We start from the raw sequence: 19,619 nt of genomic DNA, 5'->3' as shown, positions 1-19,619 counted from the left end.
CTCCTGGTCCCAGAGGGCGGACCCAGCCTTGCATCAGGACTCAGAGAGTCAGTGAGTCACCTTGCCTCGGTCCATCCTGAGAGCGTTCAGCCTTCGCTGTCAGCTGCTCCGCCTCAGCCCCTCCAACAAGGTTAAGAAGCTGCAGAGAGCGCCCGCCACTCTAACAGGAAGGTGCTTTGTTCTTCAGGTCAAAGGTCGACTCATCCGGCCTCAGGTTGATTCTGACTGGAGCATGGTCTAAAGCTCCTACTCACCAGACTGCTTCCTAAAATCATGACACCACAGGCATGAGGAGACTTTAAAACACTTGATGTCTCTATGAGGACCTTTCTCTATTGTTGTCTTTCTCCTGAAGTCTCGTTTAATCCCGTTAGTTTCTGTGAGATCTCGTGTCTGTGGAATCATCACTGTAACCAGAAGGATGGTTTACTGCAGAGGGTCTTGTCTGGTCTCAGGACCCTTCAATGACTGATCATGAGCCAGATTTCCCAAAATGTCCAACAGCATGAGTTTTTGATTTTTAAACAATTATAGATGCATGATATTTGATTTTTACTCATATCTAATATAAATATATATGCTCTAAATATTGGCTCAAGTTTTCATGTCTGCCAATATCCCTGTTGTGTTTTCTTTAGCTTGTGGTGTGTTTTTTAAATTTTATCCTCCTTACCTTGACCTTTAGGGTTCAGGTGTCTAACCCTAACCTTCTTTGGATGTTCCTTTGATTGTGGTGTTATTTTTAATCCATGCCCCTTACAGGAAATATGCATCATTCAGTACGACATTCTGGTTCCAGCATGGATGATAAACGCCACTTCCTGCCCCACAGACGAGGTCGCCCCATCGTGGAGGTCTCCAGGAGATCCTCTGGAATAAAGCCCCTTTTGTGACATCCTGGAACATGAAGCTGAAGATCAGGCCTAAACTCCTGTGCAGGGTCGACAGGCACAGAAATGAAAGAGGAGTGTTTCAGTGTGAGTGAGGCCTCTGCAGAGCTGCTTTTAGATAAATCAGCATGTGCAGCTTCTTCTGATCACACGGCTACCGCTGGTCATGGATCCTGTGGTCACGCTCTTAGCAGGCTTATTTCTCTAACTGTTTGAGGAGAAACTAGGAGTGAGGACGGTCGACCTCCTGCAGATTTAAACCACTGAAGATGATGACTGAGAAGCTCTGAGTCTGTCCTCACAGAGAGCAGTCATCACCTTCACACCAGAGAGCGACCCTCAGAGAGGTGTGAACCAGAAACCATCAGGTCTTTGACACATTCTCACCCAGAGAAGAAGAAGTGGCAGCTGAGACCCCGAGGACTCATTAGATTATCATCCAGTCTCTGTTCTACATTGTTCTACATCAGAGTGGTGTCTTTATTACAGACAGAGGTGATGGTCGGCACTTTAGAGCATGAAGACAAACAGCAGCCATGTTAACCTAAAGATAGCTGCTGCCGTTCCTCTGATGAGTAAAGCTCCTCTCTCTCTCTCTCTCTCTCTCTCTCTCCTAGGTGTGCTGAGCGTACCTGAGGGTCTGACTCTTCACAGAGAGCAGCAGCAGCAGCAGCGAGCGGGGAAGAGTGCAGAGGGAAACGCCTACAGCCAGTCTGAGCTGCGTTCGGTTGAGCAGTGTTTACTGGCTACGAGAGTGGGCAGCATATCCGAGCTCAGTGAGTCCTATTTTAGTGCTTCTGTGTGTGGGAAAAGTCTGGCTGCAGGACTGAAGGATGCCTTACATCCTCTTCCTGCAGCACACCGTGGAGTCCAAAAGCCAGGAGCCAGAGGGGACCTGCCCTCTGCTCACCTGGTCACCCACAGGTGCTGAGAAGTCCACCAGTGTCAGTTTAATGTCAGTGTCGGCCTTCAGCGTGAACTCATGTCAGTTCTCCATGTTTACCAGAGATGTACAGCAGTGATGCTCAACCTGTGGCTCTGGATCCACAGGTGGCTCTTTTATGTCTTTATTTGAAACATTATTCCCCCAGAAAACCTCAGAAAAGGGAAACTTCAGAAATTAATCATTAATTAATCAGTTTGTTACCCAGACTTACACAGAAGGCTTTAACTGTCAAACTTAATGGTCCCATTTATCCTATTTTCCCACATTTATCCCATTTTTCATCATTTTTTCCATTTTTCTCTCAATTAGGCTATCTTTGCCATTACATACCACTTTTCCCTATTTTTGCCTATTGTACCACTTCTTTATGAGACCTTTTCCCTCATTTCTGTGGCTCCTTTATGCCATTTTAGCCCCTTTTCATCATTTTTTGCCTATTTAAGATACATTTTGCCATTAAATCACACTTTTTCCCCATTTTTGCTACTTTTTGACACTTTTATCCCATTTTTGACCCTTTGCACCATTTTTCACATTGTTTTCCTATTTAAGCTACCTTTGGCCATTACTAACACTTGTTTCCTTTTTTTGCCACTCTTAACTGCTTTTTTCCCATTTTAGTCACATTTTTTTCATTTTTCGCCACATTTTTGCCACGTTTGAGTTATGCTTAGTGCTACTTTGAGCTGTTTTTGCCACTTTTCACCTCTTAGATTGTGGCTCTTGCAAAGGTAGTTTTCAACAGTTAGACTCTGTGGTTGAGCAGGGTTGAGTAACTCTGGGTTAGTCTATGACTGATCAGAGATCAGGCTCTGTGGTTGAGCAGGGTTGAATAACTCTGGGTTAGTCTATGACTGATCAGAGATCAGGCTCTGTGGTTGAGCAGGGTTGAATAACTCTGGGTTAGTCTATGACTGATCAGAGATCAGGCTCTGTGGTTGAGCAGGGTTGAGTAACTCTGGGTTAGTCTATGACTGATCAGAGATCAGGCTCTGTGGTTGAGCAGGGTTGAGTAACTCTGGGTTAGTCTGTTACTGCTGAGAGATCAGGCTCTGTGGTTGAGCAGGGTTGAGTAACTCTGGGTTAGTCTGTTACTGATGAGAGATCAGGCTCTGTGGTTGAGCAGGGTTGAGTAACTCTGGGTTAGTCTATGACTGATCAGAGATCAGGCTCTGTGGTTGAGCAGGGTTGAATAACTCTGGGTTAGTCTATGACTGATCAGAGATCAGGCTCTGTGGTTGAGCAGGGTTGAATAACTCTGGGTTAGTCTATGACTGATCAGAGATCAGGCTCTGTGGTTGAGCAGGGTTGAGTAACTCTGGGTTAGTCTATGACTGATCAGAGATCAGGCTCTGTGGTTGAGCAGGGTTGAGTAACTCTGGGTTAGTCTGTTACTGCTGAGAGATCAGGCTCTGTGGTTGAGCAGGGTTGAGTAACTCTGGGTTAGTCTGTTACTGATGAGAGATCAGGCTCTGTGGTTGAGCAGGGTTGAGTAACTCTGGGTTAGTCTATGACTGATCAGAGATCAGGCTCTGTGGTTGAGCAGGGTTGAATAACTCTGGGTTAGTCTATGACTGATCAGAGATCAGGCTCTGTGGTTGGGCAGGGTTGAGTAACTCTGGGTTAGTCTATGACTGATCAGAGATCAGGCTCTGTGGTTGGGCAGGGTTGAGTAACTCTGGGTTAGTCTATGACTGATCAGAGATCAGGCTCTGTGGTTGAGCAGGGTTGAATAACTCTGGGTTAGTCTATTACTGCTCAGAGATCAGGTTCTGTGGTTGGGCAGGGTTGAGTAACTCTGGGTTAGTCTATGACTGATCAGAGATCAGGCTCTGTGGTTGAGCAGGGTTGAGTAACTCTGGGTTAGTCTATGACTGATCAGAGATCAGGCTCTGTGGTTGAGCAGGGTTGAGTAACTCTGGGTTAGTCTATGACTGATCAGAGATCAGGCTCTGTGGTTGAGCAGGGTTGAGTAACTCTGGGTTAGTCTGTTACTGCTGAGAGATCAGGCTCTGTGGTTGAGCAGGGTTGAGTAACTCTGGGTTAGTCTGTTACTGATGAGAGATCAGGCTCTGTGGTTGAGCAGGGTTGAGTAACTCTGGGTTAGTCTGTTACTGATGAGAGATCAGGCTCTGTGGTTGAGCAGGGTTGAGTAACTCTGGGTTAGTCTGTTACTGATGAGAGATCAGGCTCTGTGGTTGAGCAGGGTTGAGTAACTCTGGGTTAGTCTATTACTGCTCAGAGATCAGGTTCTGTGGTTGGGCAGGGTTGAGTAACTCTGGGTTAGTCTATGACTGATCAGAGATCAGGCTCTGTGGTTGAGCAGGGTTGAGTAACTCTGGGTTAGTCTATGACTGATCAGAGATCAGGCTCTGTGGTTGAGCAGGGTTGAGTAACTCTGGGTTAGTCTGTTACTGCTGAGAGATCAGGCTCTGTGGTTGAGCAGGGTTGAGTAACTCTGGGTTAGTCTGTTACTGATGAGAGATCAGGCTCTGTGGTTGAGCAGGGTTGAGTAACTCTGGGTTAGTCTGTTACTGATGAGAGATCAGGCTCTGTGGTTGAGCAGGGTTGAGTAACTCTGGGTTAGTCTGTTACTGCTGAGAGATCAGGCTCTGTGGTTGAGCAGGGTTGAGTAACTCTGGGTTAGTCTATGACTGATCAGAGATCAGGCTCTGTGGTTGAGCAGGGTTGAGTAACTCTGGGTTAGTCTGTTACTGATGAGAGATCAGGCTCTGTGGTTGAGCAGGGTTAAGTAACTCTGGGTTAGTCTATTACTGATGAGAGATCAGGCTCTGTGGTTGAGCAAGGTTGAGTAACTCTGGGTTAGTCTATTACTGATGAGAGATCAGGCTCTGTGGTTGAGCAGGGTTGAGTAACTCTGGGTTAGTCTGTTACTGATGAGAGATCAGGCTCTGTGGTTGAGCAGGGTTGAGTAACTCTGGGTTAGTCTATTACTGATGAGAGATCAGGCTCTGTGGTTGAGCAGGGTTAAGTAACTCTGGGTTAGTCTATTACTGATGAGAGATCAGGCTCTGTGGTTGAGCAGGGTTGAGTAACTCTGGGTTAGTCTGTTACTGATGAGAGATCAGGCTCTGTGGTTGAGCAGGGTTGAGTAACTCTGGGTTAGTCTGTTACTGCTGAGAGATCAGGCTCTGTGGTTGAGCAGGGTTGAGTAACTCTGGGTTAGTCTATGACTGATCAGAGATCAGGCTCTGTGGTTGAGCAGGGTTGAGTAACTCTGGGTTAGTCTGTTACTGATGAGAGATCAGGCTCTGTGGTTGAGCAGGGTTGAGTAACTCTGGGTTAGTCTGTACTGATGAGAGATCAGGCTCTGTGGTTGAGCAGGGTTGAGTAACTCTGGGTTAGTCTATTACTGATGAGAGATCAGGCTCTGTGGTTGAGCAGGGTTGAGTAACTCTGGGTTAGTCTATGACTGATGAGAGATCAGGCTCTGTGGTTGAGCAGGGTTGAGTAACTCTGGGTTAGTCTATTACTGATGAGAGATCAGGCTCTGTGGTTGAGCAGGGTTGAGTAACTCTGGGTTAGTCTGTTACTGATGAGAGATCAGGCTCTGTGGTTGAGCAGGGTTGAGTAACTCTGGGTTAGTCTGTTACTGATGAGAGATCAGGCTCTGTGGTTGAGCAGGGTTGAGTAACTCTGGGTTAGTCTATTACTGATGAGAGATCAGGCTCTGTGGTTGAGCAGGGTTGAGTAACTCTGGGTTAGTCTATTACTGATGAGAGATCAGGCTCTGTGGTTGAGCAGGGTTGAGTAACTCTGGGTTAGTCTGTTACTGCTGAGAGATCAGGCTCTGTGGTTGAGCAGGGTTAAGTAACTCTGGGTTAGTCTATTACTGATGAGAGATCAGGCTCTGTGGTTGAGCAGGGTTGAGTAACTCTGGGTTAGTCTGTTACTGATGAGAGATCAGGCTCTGTGGTTGAGCAGGGTTGAGTAACTCTGGGTTAGTCTGTTACTGATGAGAGATCAGGCTCTGTGGTTGACCAGGGTTAAGTAACTCTGGGTTAGTCTATTACTGATGAGAGATCAGGCTCTGTGGTTGAGCAGGGTTGAGTAACTCTGGGTTAGTCTGTTACTGATGAGAGATCAGGCTCTGTGGTTGAGCAGGGTTAAGTAACTCTGGGTTAGTCTATTACTGATGAGAGATCAGGCTCTGTGGTTGAGCAGGGTTGAGTAACTCTGGGTTAGTCTATTACTGATGAGAGATCAGGCTCTGTGGTTGAGCAGGGTTGAGTAACTCTGGGTTAGTCTGTTACTGATGAGAGATCAGGCTCTGTGGTTGAGCAGGGTTGAGTAACTCTGGGTTAGTCTATTACTGATGAGAGATCAGGCTCTGTGGTTGAGCAGGGTTGAGTAACTCTGGGTTACAGTATTGTTAATACCAAATTGTAGCTCCGGTTCCTCCATCTCTCTGATCTTTGCTAAATTAAAGGCTCACACCTCTCTATAGAAGGCCTCACACGGACAGTGATAGCAGAGCAGAAACCAAGCCATGAGGTCAAAGGTCAGAGGAGCTGCAGAGACAGGATTGTTGTCAGGTACAGATCTGGGGAAGACTACAGAAACATTTCTGCTGCTCTGAAGGTTCCTTAGAGAACAGTGGCCTCCAGAATTCTCTCATGAAGAAGTCTGGACCAACCAGGACTCTTCTAGAGCTGGTCACCACTGGGGGAGAGGGACCTTAGTGAGAACCTGATGGTCCCTCTGACTGAGCTCCAGAGATCCTGTAGGACAGAGTTCTAGAAGGTCAACCATCCCTGCAGCCCTCCACTGATCTGGACTTCATGGAGGAGAGGAGAGATGAAGACTCTCCTTAGAGAGGAACAGGAGGACCTGACTGGCCTTTTGGATCCCATTGTTCACCTGAAACATGCAGCTCTGTGAATCGGCTTATTCATAGATCACTAGTAGATAGACGGGTGTCATGGTGACTGCAGCTCTCCTTCTTAATCCCAGTCTTCCCTGTTTTTCCTTCTGTTTGACTTTAAATGGACACAGACCCCCCCCCCCCATGTTGAAGTGAAGAATCAGCACTAAAATGAAGCTTGAATGGCTGCATGGTAACTGAGAATATTAACATCCCTGATAGTGAGATGGAGAACAGGTTTCTCTCTCCTCTGAGTTGTTGTCCACATATTTTGCTTTCCTGAGCGTCTGTGTGACTGGGATGAAGTCCACTGCTGAGGAAGAACACTTCCGGTGGATAAATCTGGCTGAGAGCTGGCTGGTTTTAGGAGACACCTGTTATCTTTGGATGAGAATCTAGAGTTCTTAATATAACAGTTTTTATGCCATCTGATGCTCTGTGCTTCCTTCTTGGTGGTTCCCCAACATGATCATTCCTGGACCGAACATCCTTCGAAACAGAAACTAGACCATCTGAATTTAAGATAATACTAAATATAGTCATAATGGAGCCGTACTGAGAGGCTCTCCTGTACTGACACAAAGACTGCTGTATTTTAAGAGCAGTTACCTAAGTGCAGTATGAATTTCATCGACTAAAACTAGACTAAGACTAACAAAAATAGATCTGTGATGACTAAAACTAGACTGAGACTAACAAAAATAGATCTGTGATGACTAAAACTAGACTAAGACTAACAAAAATAGATCTGTGATGACCAAAACTAGACTGAGACTAACAAAAATAGATCTGTGATGACTAAAACTAGACTGAGACTAACAAAAATAGATCTGTGATGACTAAAACTGACAAAAACTAAGGTTAGTTCACTGGGTCCCATATCCACCCTTCAGTTGTGACCTTAGTGGTTGAAGAACGTCCACAGGCAACAATTAGAGCTAGTTCAGAGGTAGAAAACTTAAATCATTTTAGTTTTAGTCTAGTTTTAGTCTAGTTGTAGTCAATGAAAACTCGAAACATTTTAGTCGAGTTTTAGTCTAGTTTTTGTCTTTTTTTAGTTGACGAAAACTCAAAACATTTTAGTCTAGTTTCAGTCTAGTTTTAGTCGATGAAAACTGTAAACGTTTTTGTCTAGTTTTAGTCAATGTAAACTCGCAACATTTTAGACTAGTTTTAGTCTAGTTTTCGTCAATAAAAAATTAAAACATTTCAGTCTAGTTTTAGTCTAGTTCAGGTCAGAGGTAGAAAACTAAAATCATTTTAGTTTTAGTCTAGTTTTAGTCAACAAAAACTCAAAACATTTTAGTCTAGTTTTAGCTTAGTTTTAGTCAACGAAATCTCAAAATATTTTAGTCTAGTTTCAGTCTAGTTTTCGCCGACTAAAACTCGACTAAAATGTTTGAGTTTTCATCAACTAAAACTAGACTAAACCTAGACTAAAATGTTTCGTGTTTCCATCGACTAAAACTAGACTAAAACTAGACTAAAACTAGACTAAAATGATTTAAGTTTTCCTCCTCTGACCTACCTCTGATTATTGCCTGTGGACATTCTTCAACTAGTGAGGTCACAACTGAGGGGTGGACATGGGACCCAGTGACTTTGACCTTTGACCCCAAATTGGACATCTCTGCCAAGTTGTATGAAAGTCCCTCAAAGCATTCTTGAGGTATCACATTCTCAAGCTAGGGCTGACGATGAGGCCTGATGACTTTGATTCAAGGATGAACCTGTTGGATCGAGGAGGTCAAAGGTCAGCGACATCATGTTTGCAGGATTGGCCTGGATGGAAACCACCCTCTGTTCCAGCTGCAGAGGCGTAGAGAACCATCCCAGTCTGAAGGGTCTGTCTTTGTCTTCACGGCCTCCTTGTGTGATGATGAGGCTGTAAAAAGAATTCAGTCTAACCAGAGTAAACATTTATCATCAGGACAAACAGCAGGCTCCTCCTCCTCCCGTACGTTTCCCCTGAAAGGCTGACAGAGCGGCTGCAGCACGGAGGATAATCGCCGTCAGCCGTCCATGTCGTATTGATGAGGTCAAGCAGGGACTCATTGTTCTGTGTTGACTCTGCAAATACTCTGAGAGACAACAGAGCGGCTGAGGGACGATTGCAGAGCTCAGCCCAGTGCTAATGTTATCAACCTGGAGAGGAAGTCTGTAAATAACGGAGGGATTAGCAAACAGCTCGGCCTGAAAAATAAATGAATCATGGAGACAAGGAGAATGGCCTGAGATGATTGCACTATCAGACTGTGGCAGAGAGCAGGAAGAGAGAGGGATGGTAAATAGAGACCCATTAAAGGATGCTAATACAAGGCAGGAAGAATCTAATACAGTGTCACAGAATAAAAACGTCAGTTTCTTTAGAGAAGGGAATGTTTGCATCCTAAGAAAGCTGCTTTATTTTTTTCACTGACATTTAGACTCAATATTCCAGGTTCTCCTCTGATTTGACTTGTTGTATTTTCTCATTTTCTCTCCTACTAAAATGCCAAATTAGCATATTCATAATGACGGCAGGCAGACAGAGCAGTTATCAGGTTCCTGGGCGTGTCGTCATCAGTCACCATTGAAGAGCTTTGAATATGATCCAGACATGGTTTAGGTTTATAGAACCCAGAATCAACTCTGCTGAATCCAGTCTGACCCCTGACCTTAACTGAGTCAGTGAGGCCTGCAGGTCTGTAGATGTTGTTCTGGGTTCTTCTGGGACGTCCTGGATGAGTCGTCCGTGTGCTCTTGGAGTCATTTTGGTAGGCCAGCCACTCCAGGGAAGGTTCAGCACTGTTCACAGTTTTCTACATTTGTGGATCATGGCTCTTAGGGTGGTTAGTTGGAACCCCAAAGCCTTAGGGTGCATTCACACCAGAGCTGTTTGGTCCTCTTTAAACGAACTCTGGTCCATTTTCCCAGATCGTCCGGTTCTTCTGGAGTGGTGTGAAAGCTCAAACAGACTCTGGTGCGGACCAAACAAACGGACTCTGGTCCGCTTGAAAACAGGGGGTCTTGGTCCGCTTCCAAACAAACCCTGGTGCAGTTCGTTGGAGGTGTGAAAGCAGAGCGGACCAACTTGTGAACCAAAGGCAGGAAGTGGAATAAAGCGGAATGATATACAGATTTATATGTGATTTAATACGCTCAAACATATGTCGGTACCCTGCTTGGCGTCTGTGTAGCCATAGTAACATGTCATAGTCGGTGCGGATTTATTCGTCTCATGTAAAGAGCGACATGCTGGACAGCTCGCTGCCTCGCTGGCTGCTCGTAACGCCCCAACGCAAAAGCAGAAACCCCAAGACAGCGTGAATTCAGTGTTTTATCGTTGTTTATGTGGAAGAAAAGACTGGCAGAAGGTGATAGACTCCCAGTTTCGTCTTCTTCTGCTCCTTCTTTTCTTCTTGGTCGCTGTCAGTTTGTGACGACAGCGCCCCCAACAGCAGAGGTTGTAGGTGTTCAGACGGCCTTGTCCGTTTGACAAAGAGCAGTGTGAATGTGAACTGAACCAACGGAAAGAGCAACAATGCTGCAATTTCAGTTCCAAAACGGACCGAGTCCCCCGGACTATCAGGTGTGAAAACGACCCTAGAAATGCTCCTGAGACCAGAAAGCTTTCCCTAATGTTGACTGACCTTTGTCGACAACTTTTGGAAAAGTTTGTGGAACCTTGGAGGAGCCAGGGTTCTCAACAGTTTTCCAAACATCGCCAACTTTAGCCTGCTTCTCCACCATTATCTAATAAAAGACTGTTATACAGCGTTTCAGTCGTCTAAGTTGCATCTTTGTGAAATAAACAAAGATAATGTAAATATAAGAATGTGTGTTCATGTACAGTATAAATCCTGTGTATATCAATGTTCTTATTTCATAAATCGGCCGATATATTGGATATCAGCTTTTTTTAGCCCCCCAATATCGGTATTGGCATCAGCCCCAAAAATCCCAGTCGGGCTCTAGTATTTAGTGACTGTATTCTGTATCCAAATAGAGCTGAGGGGAACTTCTTGCCCTCTGTTTTGCTGTTTTTGTGTGTTGTTAGTGAGTCTTTTCTCCGTTTACTTAGCTCTGGCTGCAGAAGCTTCATGAGGTTTGTGTTTGCGCTAGTTTGAGGCTAAAAGCTGCGTCTGTTTTAAAATGAACAGGAAGAATATCTTAACATCTTTGTTTGGTTGATTTGTCCACAGGCGACCATTAAAGGCAATCATGGCCTGGCTGCAGTAATAACTGAAACACAGAAAGTGTGGCGCTTTCCACGTCTGAACCCACAGGAGAGCTGCTTACTGCATATTTATTCACCTATAAAGACGGGGATGTAATTACTCCGTCTGAAATCAGTGTTAATTCTCAACATCAGGCTTCCACTCTCCCTCCATTAAACATTCAACAGCCTCCTCCCTCCCTGCAGTAATGAGCAGCATGGATGCATGCATGCTTCCTGACCTTACAGACAGAACCGCTTCATTCAGAGCTGGTTATGCTCTGGAATCCTGGACATCATCTTGTCCTGATGTTCTCCTCTCATATCTGGGGTTCATCCTGATGTTCTCCTCTCAAATCTGGGGTTCATCCTGATGTTCTCCTCTCATATCTGGGGTTCATCCTGATGTTCTCTCATAGCTGGGGTTCATCCTGATGTTCTCCTCTCAAATCTGGGGTTCATCCTGATGTTCTCCTCTCATATCTGGGGTTCATCCTGATGTTCTCTCATAGCTGGGGTTCATCCTGATGTTCTCTCATAGCTGGGGTTCATCCTGATGTTCTCCTCTCAAATCTGGGGTTCATCCTGATGTTCTCCTCTCATATCTGGGGTTCATCCTGATGTTCTCTCATAGCTGGGGTTCATCCTGATGTTCTCCTCTCATATCTGGGGTTCATTCTGATGTTCTACTCTCATATCTGGGGTTCATCCTGATGTTCTCCTCTCATATCTGGGGTTCATCCTGATGTTCTCCTCTCATATCTGGGGTTCATCCTGATGTTCTCTCATAGCTGGGGTTCATCCTGATGTTCTCCTCTCATATCTGGGGTTCATCCTGATGTTCTCCTTTCATATCTGGGGTTCATCCTGATGTTCTCCTCTCATATCTGGGGTTCATCCTGATGTTCTCCTCTCATAGCTGGGGTTCATCCTGATGTTCTCCTCTCAAATCTGGGGTTCATCCTGATGTTCTCCTCTCATATCTGGGGTTCATCCTGATGTTCTCTCATAGCTGGGGTTCATCCTGATGTTCTCTCATAGCTGGGGTTCATCCTGATGTTCTCCTCTCAAATCTGGGGTTCATCCTGATGTTCTCCTCTCATATCTGGGGTTCATCCTGATGTTCTCTCATAGCTGGGGTTCATCCTGATGTTCTCCTCTCATATCTGGGGTTCATTCTGATGTTCTACTCTCATATCTGGGGTTCATCCTGATGTTCTCCTCTCATATCTGGGGTTCATCCTGATGTTCTCCTCTCATATCTGGGGTTCATCCTGATGTTCTCTCATAGCTGGGGTTCATCCTGATGTTCTCCTCTCATATCTGGGGTTCATCCTGATGTTCTCCTCTCATACCTGGGGTTCATCCTGATGTTCTCCTCTCATAGCTGGGGTTCATCCTGATGTTCTCCTCTCATACCTGGGGTTCATCCTGATGTTCTCCTCTCATATCTGGGGTTCATCCTGATGTTCTCCTCTCATATCTGGGGTTCATCCTGATGTTCTCCTTTCATATCTGGGGTTCATCCTGATGTTCTCCTCTCATAGCTGGGGTTCATCCTGATGTTCTCCTCTCATATCTGGGGTTCATCCTGATGTTCTCCTCTCATATCTGGGGTTCATCCTGATGTTCTCCTCTCATATCTGGGGTTCATCCTGATGTTCTCCTCTCATATCTGGGGTTCATCCTGATGTTCTCCTCTCATATCTGGGGTTCATCCTGATGTTCTCTCATATCTGGGGTTCATCCTGATGTTCTCTCATATCTGGGGTTCATCCTGATGTTCTCCTCTCATATCTGGGGTTCATCCTGATGTTCTCCTCTCATACCTGGGGTTCATCCTGATGTTCTCCTCTCATATCTGGGGTTCATCCTGATGTTCTCCTCTCATATCTGGGGTTCATCCTGATGTTCTACTCTCATATCTGGGGTTCATCCTGATGTTCTCCTCTCATAGCTGGGGTTCATCCTGATGTTCTCCTCTCATATCTGGGGTTCATCCTGATGTTCTCCTCTCATATCTGGGGTTCATCCTGATGTTCTCCTCTCATATCTGGGGTTCATCCTGATGTTCTCTCATATCTGGGGTTCATCCTGATGTTCTCTCATATCTGGGGTTCATCCTGATGTTCTCTTCTCATCTTCAGCTCATTTCTCCACCAGCTCCGCCTGCGTTCTCCTGAGGACCTCTGAGAGATTGACTGTTTTATTGCATGAATGCTCCCTCTCTCTGTGCCAGCCTTTCCACAGTCCCCTCACACATTGTCCAGCCTAAATGGAATCTTGGCTCAGTTCTGATGCTGAACAAACTCTTTTGTCCGGGGGATGGGTGTTTGTTCCTGCTCTCTATTCTACGTTGTATTGGCCACATACAGACCGGCTCATTCAGAGCGGGACCCCAGCGCCATCATGTGCTATTTCTTTTCTTTTGCTTTGAATAGAACCAAATTGACCAGAACAGTGTGACACAGAGTTTTTATGCTTCAGTTTCATTACATTTCCTCAGAGTGCAGAAATGGGACTGTGCTGTAAGAAAACAAGGTTGTCATGTCTGCATACTCAATAAAGATGAGCTCTAGAGCTCTACGCCGTGGTTCCTGAAATCAAAACTCTTCATTCTCTCTGTCACACATCTGATTATATCCCATAATATCATATCCAAGCAGGGCAGAGCTACCTGAGAGAGCAACGATGGCAGATGCTCCTGTATAAGAAATGGCACAAAATAATCTGTTTTAATGAAGATAAAGATGGATTATTTAGGACCAGTGGGGAAAACTACACCACCAAAGGCCTACAGCAGCGTTACTCAACCAACGAGCCAAACTGTTAAAAAAAACATCTGCAAGAGCCACAATCTAAGTGGTGAAAAGTGGCAATTTAAATAAGTTAAAGATGGCATAAAAAAGGTCAAAAGGCGGCAAACACTGGGAGAAAAGTGGTAAAAATCAGAAAAAAAGGTGGGAAAATCTGCAGAAAGTGGCATTTATTTGCAAAAGGCAGCTTAAATGGGTGAGAGGTGGCAAAAATAGGCAAAAAGGGTCAAACACTGAGGGAAAAATAGCAGAAAATGGGGAGAAAAAGTGGCAAAAATGGTCCAAAAGTGTCAAAAACCTGACTAAAATGGGCAAAATCAGCATAAAGGTGGAAAAATTGGAATCAGGAGGAATTAAACTGCAAAAGGCAGCTTAAATGGAGGAAGCAACAAAATGTAAAACAGGGCAAAATATAGCAATAAAACAGGAATAAAGTGTCAAAAATGGGTGAAAAGTGCACAATTATTCATCAGTGCATCAGCCCTCTTATTTTGATTTTTACCTCATATTTTGACCGTTAAAAATCATTATTTAGAATTTTATCTCAGTTTTTGACTTTTAAAATTCATTTTGTTAGTGGTCTATCTCATATTTTGCCTTTTAAAAACATTATTTTGACTTTAAATGTCATGTTTTTGCCTTTTGGATTCATAATTAAAAATTTTTATTACTATTTTGACCTTTTAAAGTCATGATTTTGACTTTTATCTCATTCTTTAGCCTTACAAACTCATTATTTTTCATTTTATTTCATATTTTAACATTTAAGAATCATGACTTTGAATTTTATCTCAGTTTTTGACTTTTAAAGCTAATGGTATTAGTATTCTATCTCATATTTTGACTTTTATTTTGCCTTTTTATTGTATAGTATTGTATTGTATTTTAAAAACATTATTTTGACTTTAAATGTCATATTTTTACCTTTTAAACTTATAAGTTTGACTTTTTATCTCAGATTTTGAGTTATCATGTTCATCTTTCAATCGCTAAATTATTTATCATTAGTGCCAAGTTTTTCACCCTCATAGTTCATTTCTGGCGAAAATAAGGTGCCACTGTAAAAATGGGTGAAAAGTGAAAAAAGAAGTGGCAAAAATGGGCTTTTCCATGTCTCCTCTGACCACAGAACAGTTTTCCATGTCTCCTCTGACCACAGAACAGTTTTCCATGTCTCCTCTGACCACAGAACAGTTTTCCATGTCTCCTCTGACCACAGAACAGTTTTCCATGTCTCCTCTGACCACAGAACAGTTTTCCATGTCTCCTCTGACCACAGAACAGTTTTCCATGTCTCCTCTGACCACAGAACAGTTTTCCATGTTTCCTCAGTCCATGTTAAATGAGCTTTGGTCCAGAGAAGATGGACCACGGTGGTTCTGGATCCTGGTCACATATGGCTTCTTCTCTCCATGATCAGCTTTAACTGTCATTGGTGGATGGCACGGCCGGCTGTGTTGACAGACGATGATTTCTGGAGTGTTCCTGAGCCCATGCAGTGATTTCACTACAGAATCATGCCTGTTTTTAATGCAGTGGCCCCTGAGGGCCCCTGAGGGCCCCTTCAGACATGTCCCTTGCTCTCAGAGAGATAGATCGGTGAACTTCTTCCCATCCTTACCGCTGACAGACTCTGCCTCTCTGCTTTCATGTGACTGACATCATCCGTCCTTCATCATTACCACTTACTTTTCCAGCCTTTTGTTGCCCTGAGTTTTTTTGTAGAGTTGATACCAGAATCAGAGAAACGTCTGATACTGATTAAAATGTGAGTTTATCCATTTAGCCATGCTAAATGTTAGCGTTATAAACCAGAAATCAATTCTTATTCGCTGGTTGAAAACAGTGCATGCACCAGCTACAGTTTTTAGAGCAGTGAAGAAGAACACTGCCGCATCCATTACTCCTTCTCTGTTTGTTAAAAACACAGAGCGGGTCTTCAAACAGAGGCAGCGCTGCTGCTGGAAACAGACACTCTGAAGGCGTTTGTTATCAGCAGATGTTTTTATCATTACTGGTCATTAAAGGGCTGCTGCGTCTGTTTTTAAAAGTGGACATCACTCTGAGCTCTTTAGTGCTGATTTCTTTATGAGGATGGTGCTTTAATTATCTACAGCTGGGACAGAAACGCCCAACTCTCCATCTCTTGATTCCTGATTTTCCTGCTCTAAAAGGATCAGTCTGGTCCCTGATGTATTGAATGAGAGTGTATGAGCATGCTTCTGCAGGAGCTCTTTAATTTCCTTTAACCCGCTCAGAGAATATCCACATCTTCATCCGCAGAGTCTTCTCCAGCTTTGATTTGACCTTAAAGAACAGAGAAGTTATGCAGAGGAAATAGCTGGGAGTAGCTGATGTTTATCCATAAATATTCATGGTCCACAGCGCCGTCCTGAGCATGCTCATTCTGCTGCTCTCCCTCTGTGAGCGGCACAGAAAGGACTGGGATGAACTCGCTCTTCATCCCCGTTCTGCTGCTGGGAAGCTCTCCATGTCCCCTGACGGACGAGCTCAGAGGGGATGAGGAGGGTTCCCAGAGGTCCTGTGCTTGCTCATGACTCCCTCTCTCTCTGATCACGCTCCTTTGTGCTTCCTGTTTGACCCCCGTGTAGGTGACCTGGTGTCCCGGGCCATGCACTACCTACAGCCGCTCTACACCAAAAACCACAACAACGGGACGCCGGTCCACCAGAAGAGCGGCGGGATTCAGTGGGCGCCAGAGGCCATCTACACCCTGTGTTACTTCATGCACTGCCCGCAGATGGAGTGGGAGAACCCCAACGTGGAGCCGTCCAAGGTCACGCTACAAACGGAGAGGTGAGGAGGAGCGAGGGACAAAGATCTGAGGAGGAACTTCAGATTTTTAACAGCACAGACTCCATAACACAATCAGATTCCTCTCTACTGGAACATTTTTATTCTTATTTTGAAATTTAACTCTTTAATATCCAAACGCATTTGTCTCCAAGGACGAAAATCAGCTGTAATAATATTATTTATTAATATTTCTCACTTTAAAGGAGTCAGTCTTTTAAAACTACTTCAGCCTGAAACCTACAGATCAAATATTAATGATATTTTGGGGATTTTAACCCTTTAAAGGCCAGTCTGTTTACACATCACAAAAACTCAAATTAAACACACACACCATTATCCAACATCAATAGCGACACACACTCATAATGTCAGAAGCAGCGCTGCAAAAACAGTTACAAGTGTGATATTTGGCGTCATGCGTTGAACAGGAAAAGTAGCGCCATCTGCTGGACAAAAATAAAACATAAAAACTGAAAGGTAGTCGTCTAAAATGAAATCTGGACATGAAGGAATGCTTTAGGTCAGCGGTTTTCAAAGTGTGAGGCGGGCCTCCCCTGGGGGGCGCCACAGAGCTTAGGGGAGGCGTGAAACCATAAACCTAAAAAAGGGTGATTTGCTTTGCTAACCTCTGCTGTGCACAGAGCTAAATGATAGACTTATAGTTACTATAGGGACTATGCTATAGAGCAGTGTTACTCAACCAGAGGCAAATTATTGAAAATACCTTTGCAAGAGCCATAATCTAAGGGGTGAAAAGTGGCAAAAACTGATTAAAGTAGCAATAAAAATAGGTTAAAGGTGGCAAAATGGTCAAAAAGCAGCAAAAAATGGGTGAAAATAGGGTGAAAAAGTGGGGAAATGGTCAGAAAATAGCAGAAATGGGTGAGAAGTGACAAAAGAAATCAATGGAAAGTGACAAAACAAGTGGTATGTAATGGCAAAAGGTAGTTTAAATGGACAAAAACTGGAAAAAAACAATTTGAAAAAGGGAAAAAATGGCAAAAAGACAAGGCAAAAATTGGGAAAAAAGGAAACAAGTGGTATTTAATGGGAACGGGCAGCTTAAATGGACAAAAAGTAGCAAAAAATGGTTGAAAAAGGTTAAAAATGGGATAAAAGTGACAAAAAATAGGGGGGGGGGATATTTAATGATGAAAGGTAGCTTAAATGGGCAAAAATGGGATAAAAGTGGAAAAAAATGGGGGAAAAGTATCAAAAAGAAGTTGTAAAATGGTTAAAAAATTTGACAAAGGGGTATTTAATAGCATTCTAACTGAATAAGAGGGAAAGGCAGATGTTTAAGGACATTTGCAAACCAAAATATATTGTTTGAAATGTTGTTTTGTTTATTTTTTATTTTTTCAACCTGAATGCTTTTTGTGGGTGGGGGTCCACCAAATGGATCCGTTCTTCTTGGGGGGGGCTCACTCTCACACACTTTGAAAACCCCTGCATCAGGTTATAAATGTGGGACCAAAAATGTCCTTTTCAGTGGTTTTCAGTGGGACGTTTTTGGTCCTCAGGAACAAATGAGTCGTTTTTGTGTAGCTTAGCCTTTTAGGCTAATTTAAGGAACTGAGACAAAAATTCTAAAACATTTCTAAAATAATATCCTCTGGCAGATTTGAGCTAAATTCATTCAACACAGCCTGAAAATAAAAAACTGAGTGGCATAAAAAGTCTCGAGAGTCTCTGAAGGGTTAAAGGACAGGTGTCAAACTTAAGGCCAGGGGGCAAAATCCAGCCCATGGTGCAGTTTTACCCAAAATGTAAATTTAACCTTGAAGATTTAAAATATCCTTGGTTGAGTCATAAAAATCTAAAAAAGTAAAGAATAAAAATAATGAGATAGAAAGTGAGGAATGGGGGACAGAAATTAATTTGTGTTTTCATTTAATATTTTCAATTTGCATCTGAAAATTCTGACTTAAACTTAGCATTTTGACTCTTTATCTCATGTTGTGAACTTTTAGATTCCAATTTTAAATTTCAAGATCAGGATTTCAAACCTAATCTCACATTTTCCTTTTTTAACTCCTAATATTGACTTTTAATCCCATTTTTTGGCTTTTTAAACTGACAATTTAGAATTTCATCTCATATTTTGACCTTTAAGGTTCACTATCTTAAATATTAAGTTATGTCTTGACCTTTAAAACTCAACATTTTGATTTTTTATCTCATATTGTGACCTTTTCAACTCCTAACTTTGATTTGTAATCCCATATTCTGACCTTTAAACTCATGATTTTGTATTGTATCTTATTTCTAGACCTTTAAACTCATGATTGTTACCCTCCGTCTCATATATCTGCCTTTTGAAAACATTATTTTCACTTTTGATTTTGTGTTCTGTAATATTTTGACTTTTCATCCCAGATTTTGAGCCTTTAATAAACTCTTAAATAAACCATTATTCATCAGTTATCTCCCCTTAAATGTTTTACATGTGAAAATAAGATTTACAGTTTAAATGTTGACCCTGTTAGACCCTCTGGTTAGACCTAAATTCAGATTTTGGCCCCTGCTGTGGTTGAGTTTGACACCCCTGGGTTAAAGCATCCAGTTTGACTGTTAGGCCAACAACCACTAATGTCAAGCCTGGACTAAATATAAAAGTTTAGAGAAAAGAACTGAGGCAGACTTTTAGCTGTTTCTGAGGCAGAGAGGTCAGCTGCAGTGATCTTTAGGCTGTAAAATTATTTGAAGGTTTTCATCCCACAGTCAGCAGGCTAATGGAACTGTATGGTATTGATGAATCCATCAGACCCTCCTCCTCTGTGAGTTTGGACTGTAAAAACCAAAGCCTCTGATGTTCACTGGGATGGTAAAAAAAAAAAAAGTCCCTGTAGTTAAACAGGATTCTGTCCTGCAAAGACCCAGTCCTGCACGGATCCACTCCTGCACAGATCCACTCCTGCACAGATCCACTCCTACACAGATCCACTCCTGCACAGATCCACTCCTGCACAGATCCACTCCTGCACGGATCCACTCCTGCACGGATCCACTCCTGCACAGATCCACTCCTACACAGATCCACTCCTGCACAGATCCACTCCTGCAC

The 19,619-nt window shown here is 43.4% G+C and overlaps 1 protein-coding gene across 2 annotated transcripts in view; it reads left to right on the top strand.

Annotated features, from left to right (window-relative positions):
* Positions 1–19,619, top strand: part of btbd11b (BTB (POZ) domain containing 11b) — a 152,379-nt gene that overhangs the window by 88,480 nt on the left and 44,280 nt on the right. For both annotated transcript variants that reach the window (XM_041796344.1, XM_041796343.1), the window contains exons 3-4: positions 1,508–1,666; positions 16,348–16,552. In XM_041796344.1, the coding sequence (XP_041652278.1) occupies positions 1,508–1,666; positions 16,348–16,552 (364 nt within the window). The remainder of the gene's footprint in view (positions 1–1,507; positions 1,667–16,347; positions 16,553–19,619) is intronic.

This window comes from Cheilinus undulatus, linkage group 9 (genome assembly GCF_018320785.1).
Source record: "Cheilinus undulatus linkage group 9, ASM1832078v1, whole genome shotgun sequence".
NCBI lineage: Eukaryota > Metazoa > Chordata > Actinopteri > Labriformes > Labridae > Cheilinus > Cheilinus undulatus.
This window is presented reverse-complemented; position numbering and strand designations above follow the sequence as displayed.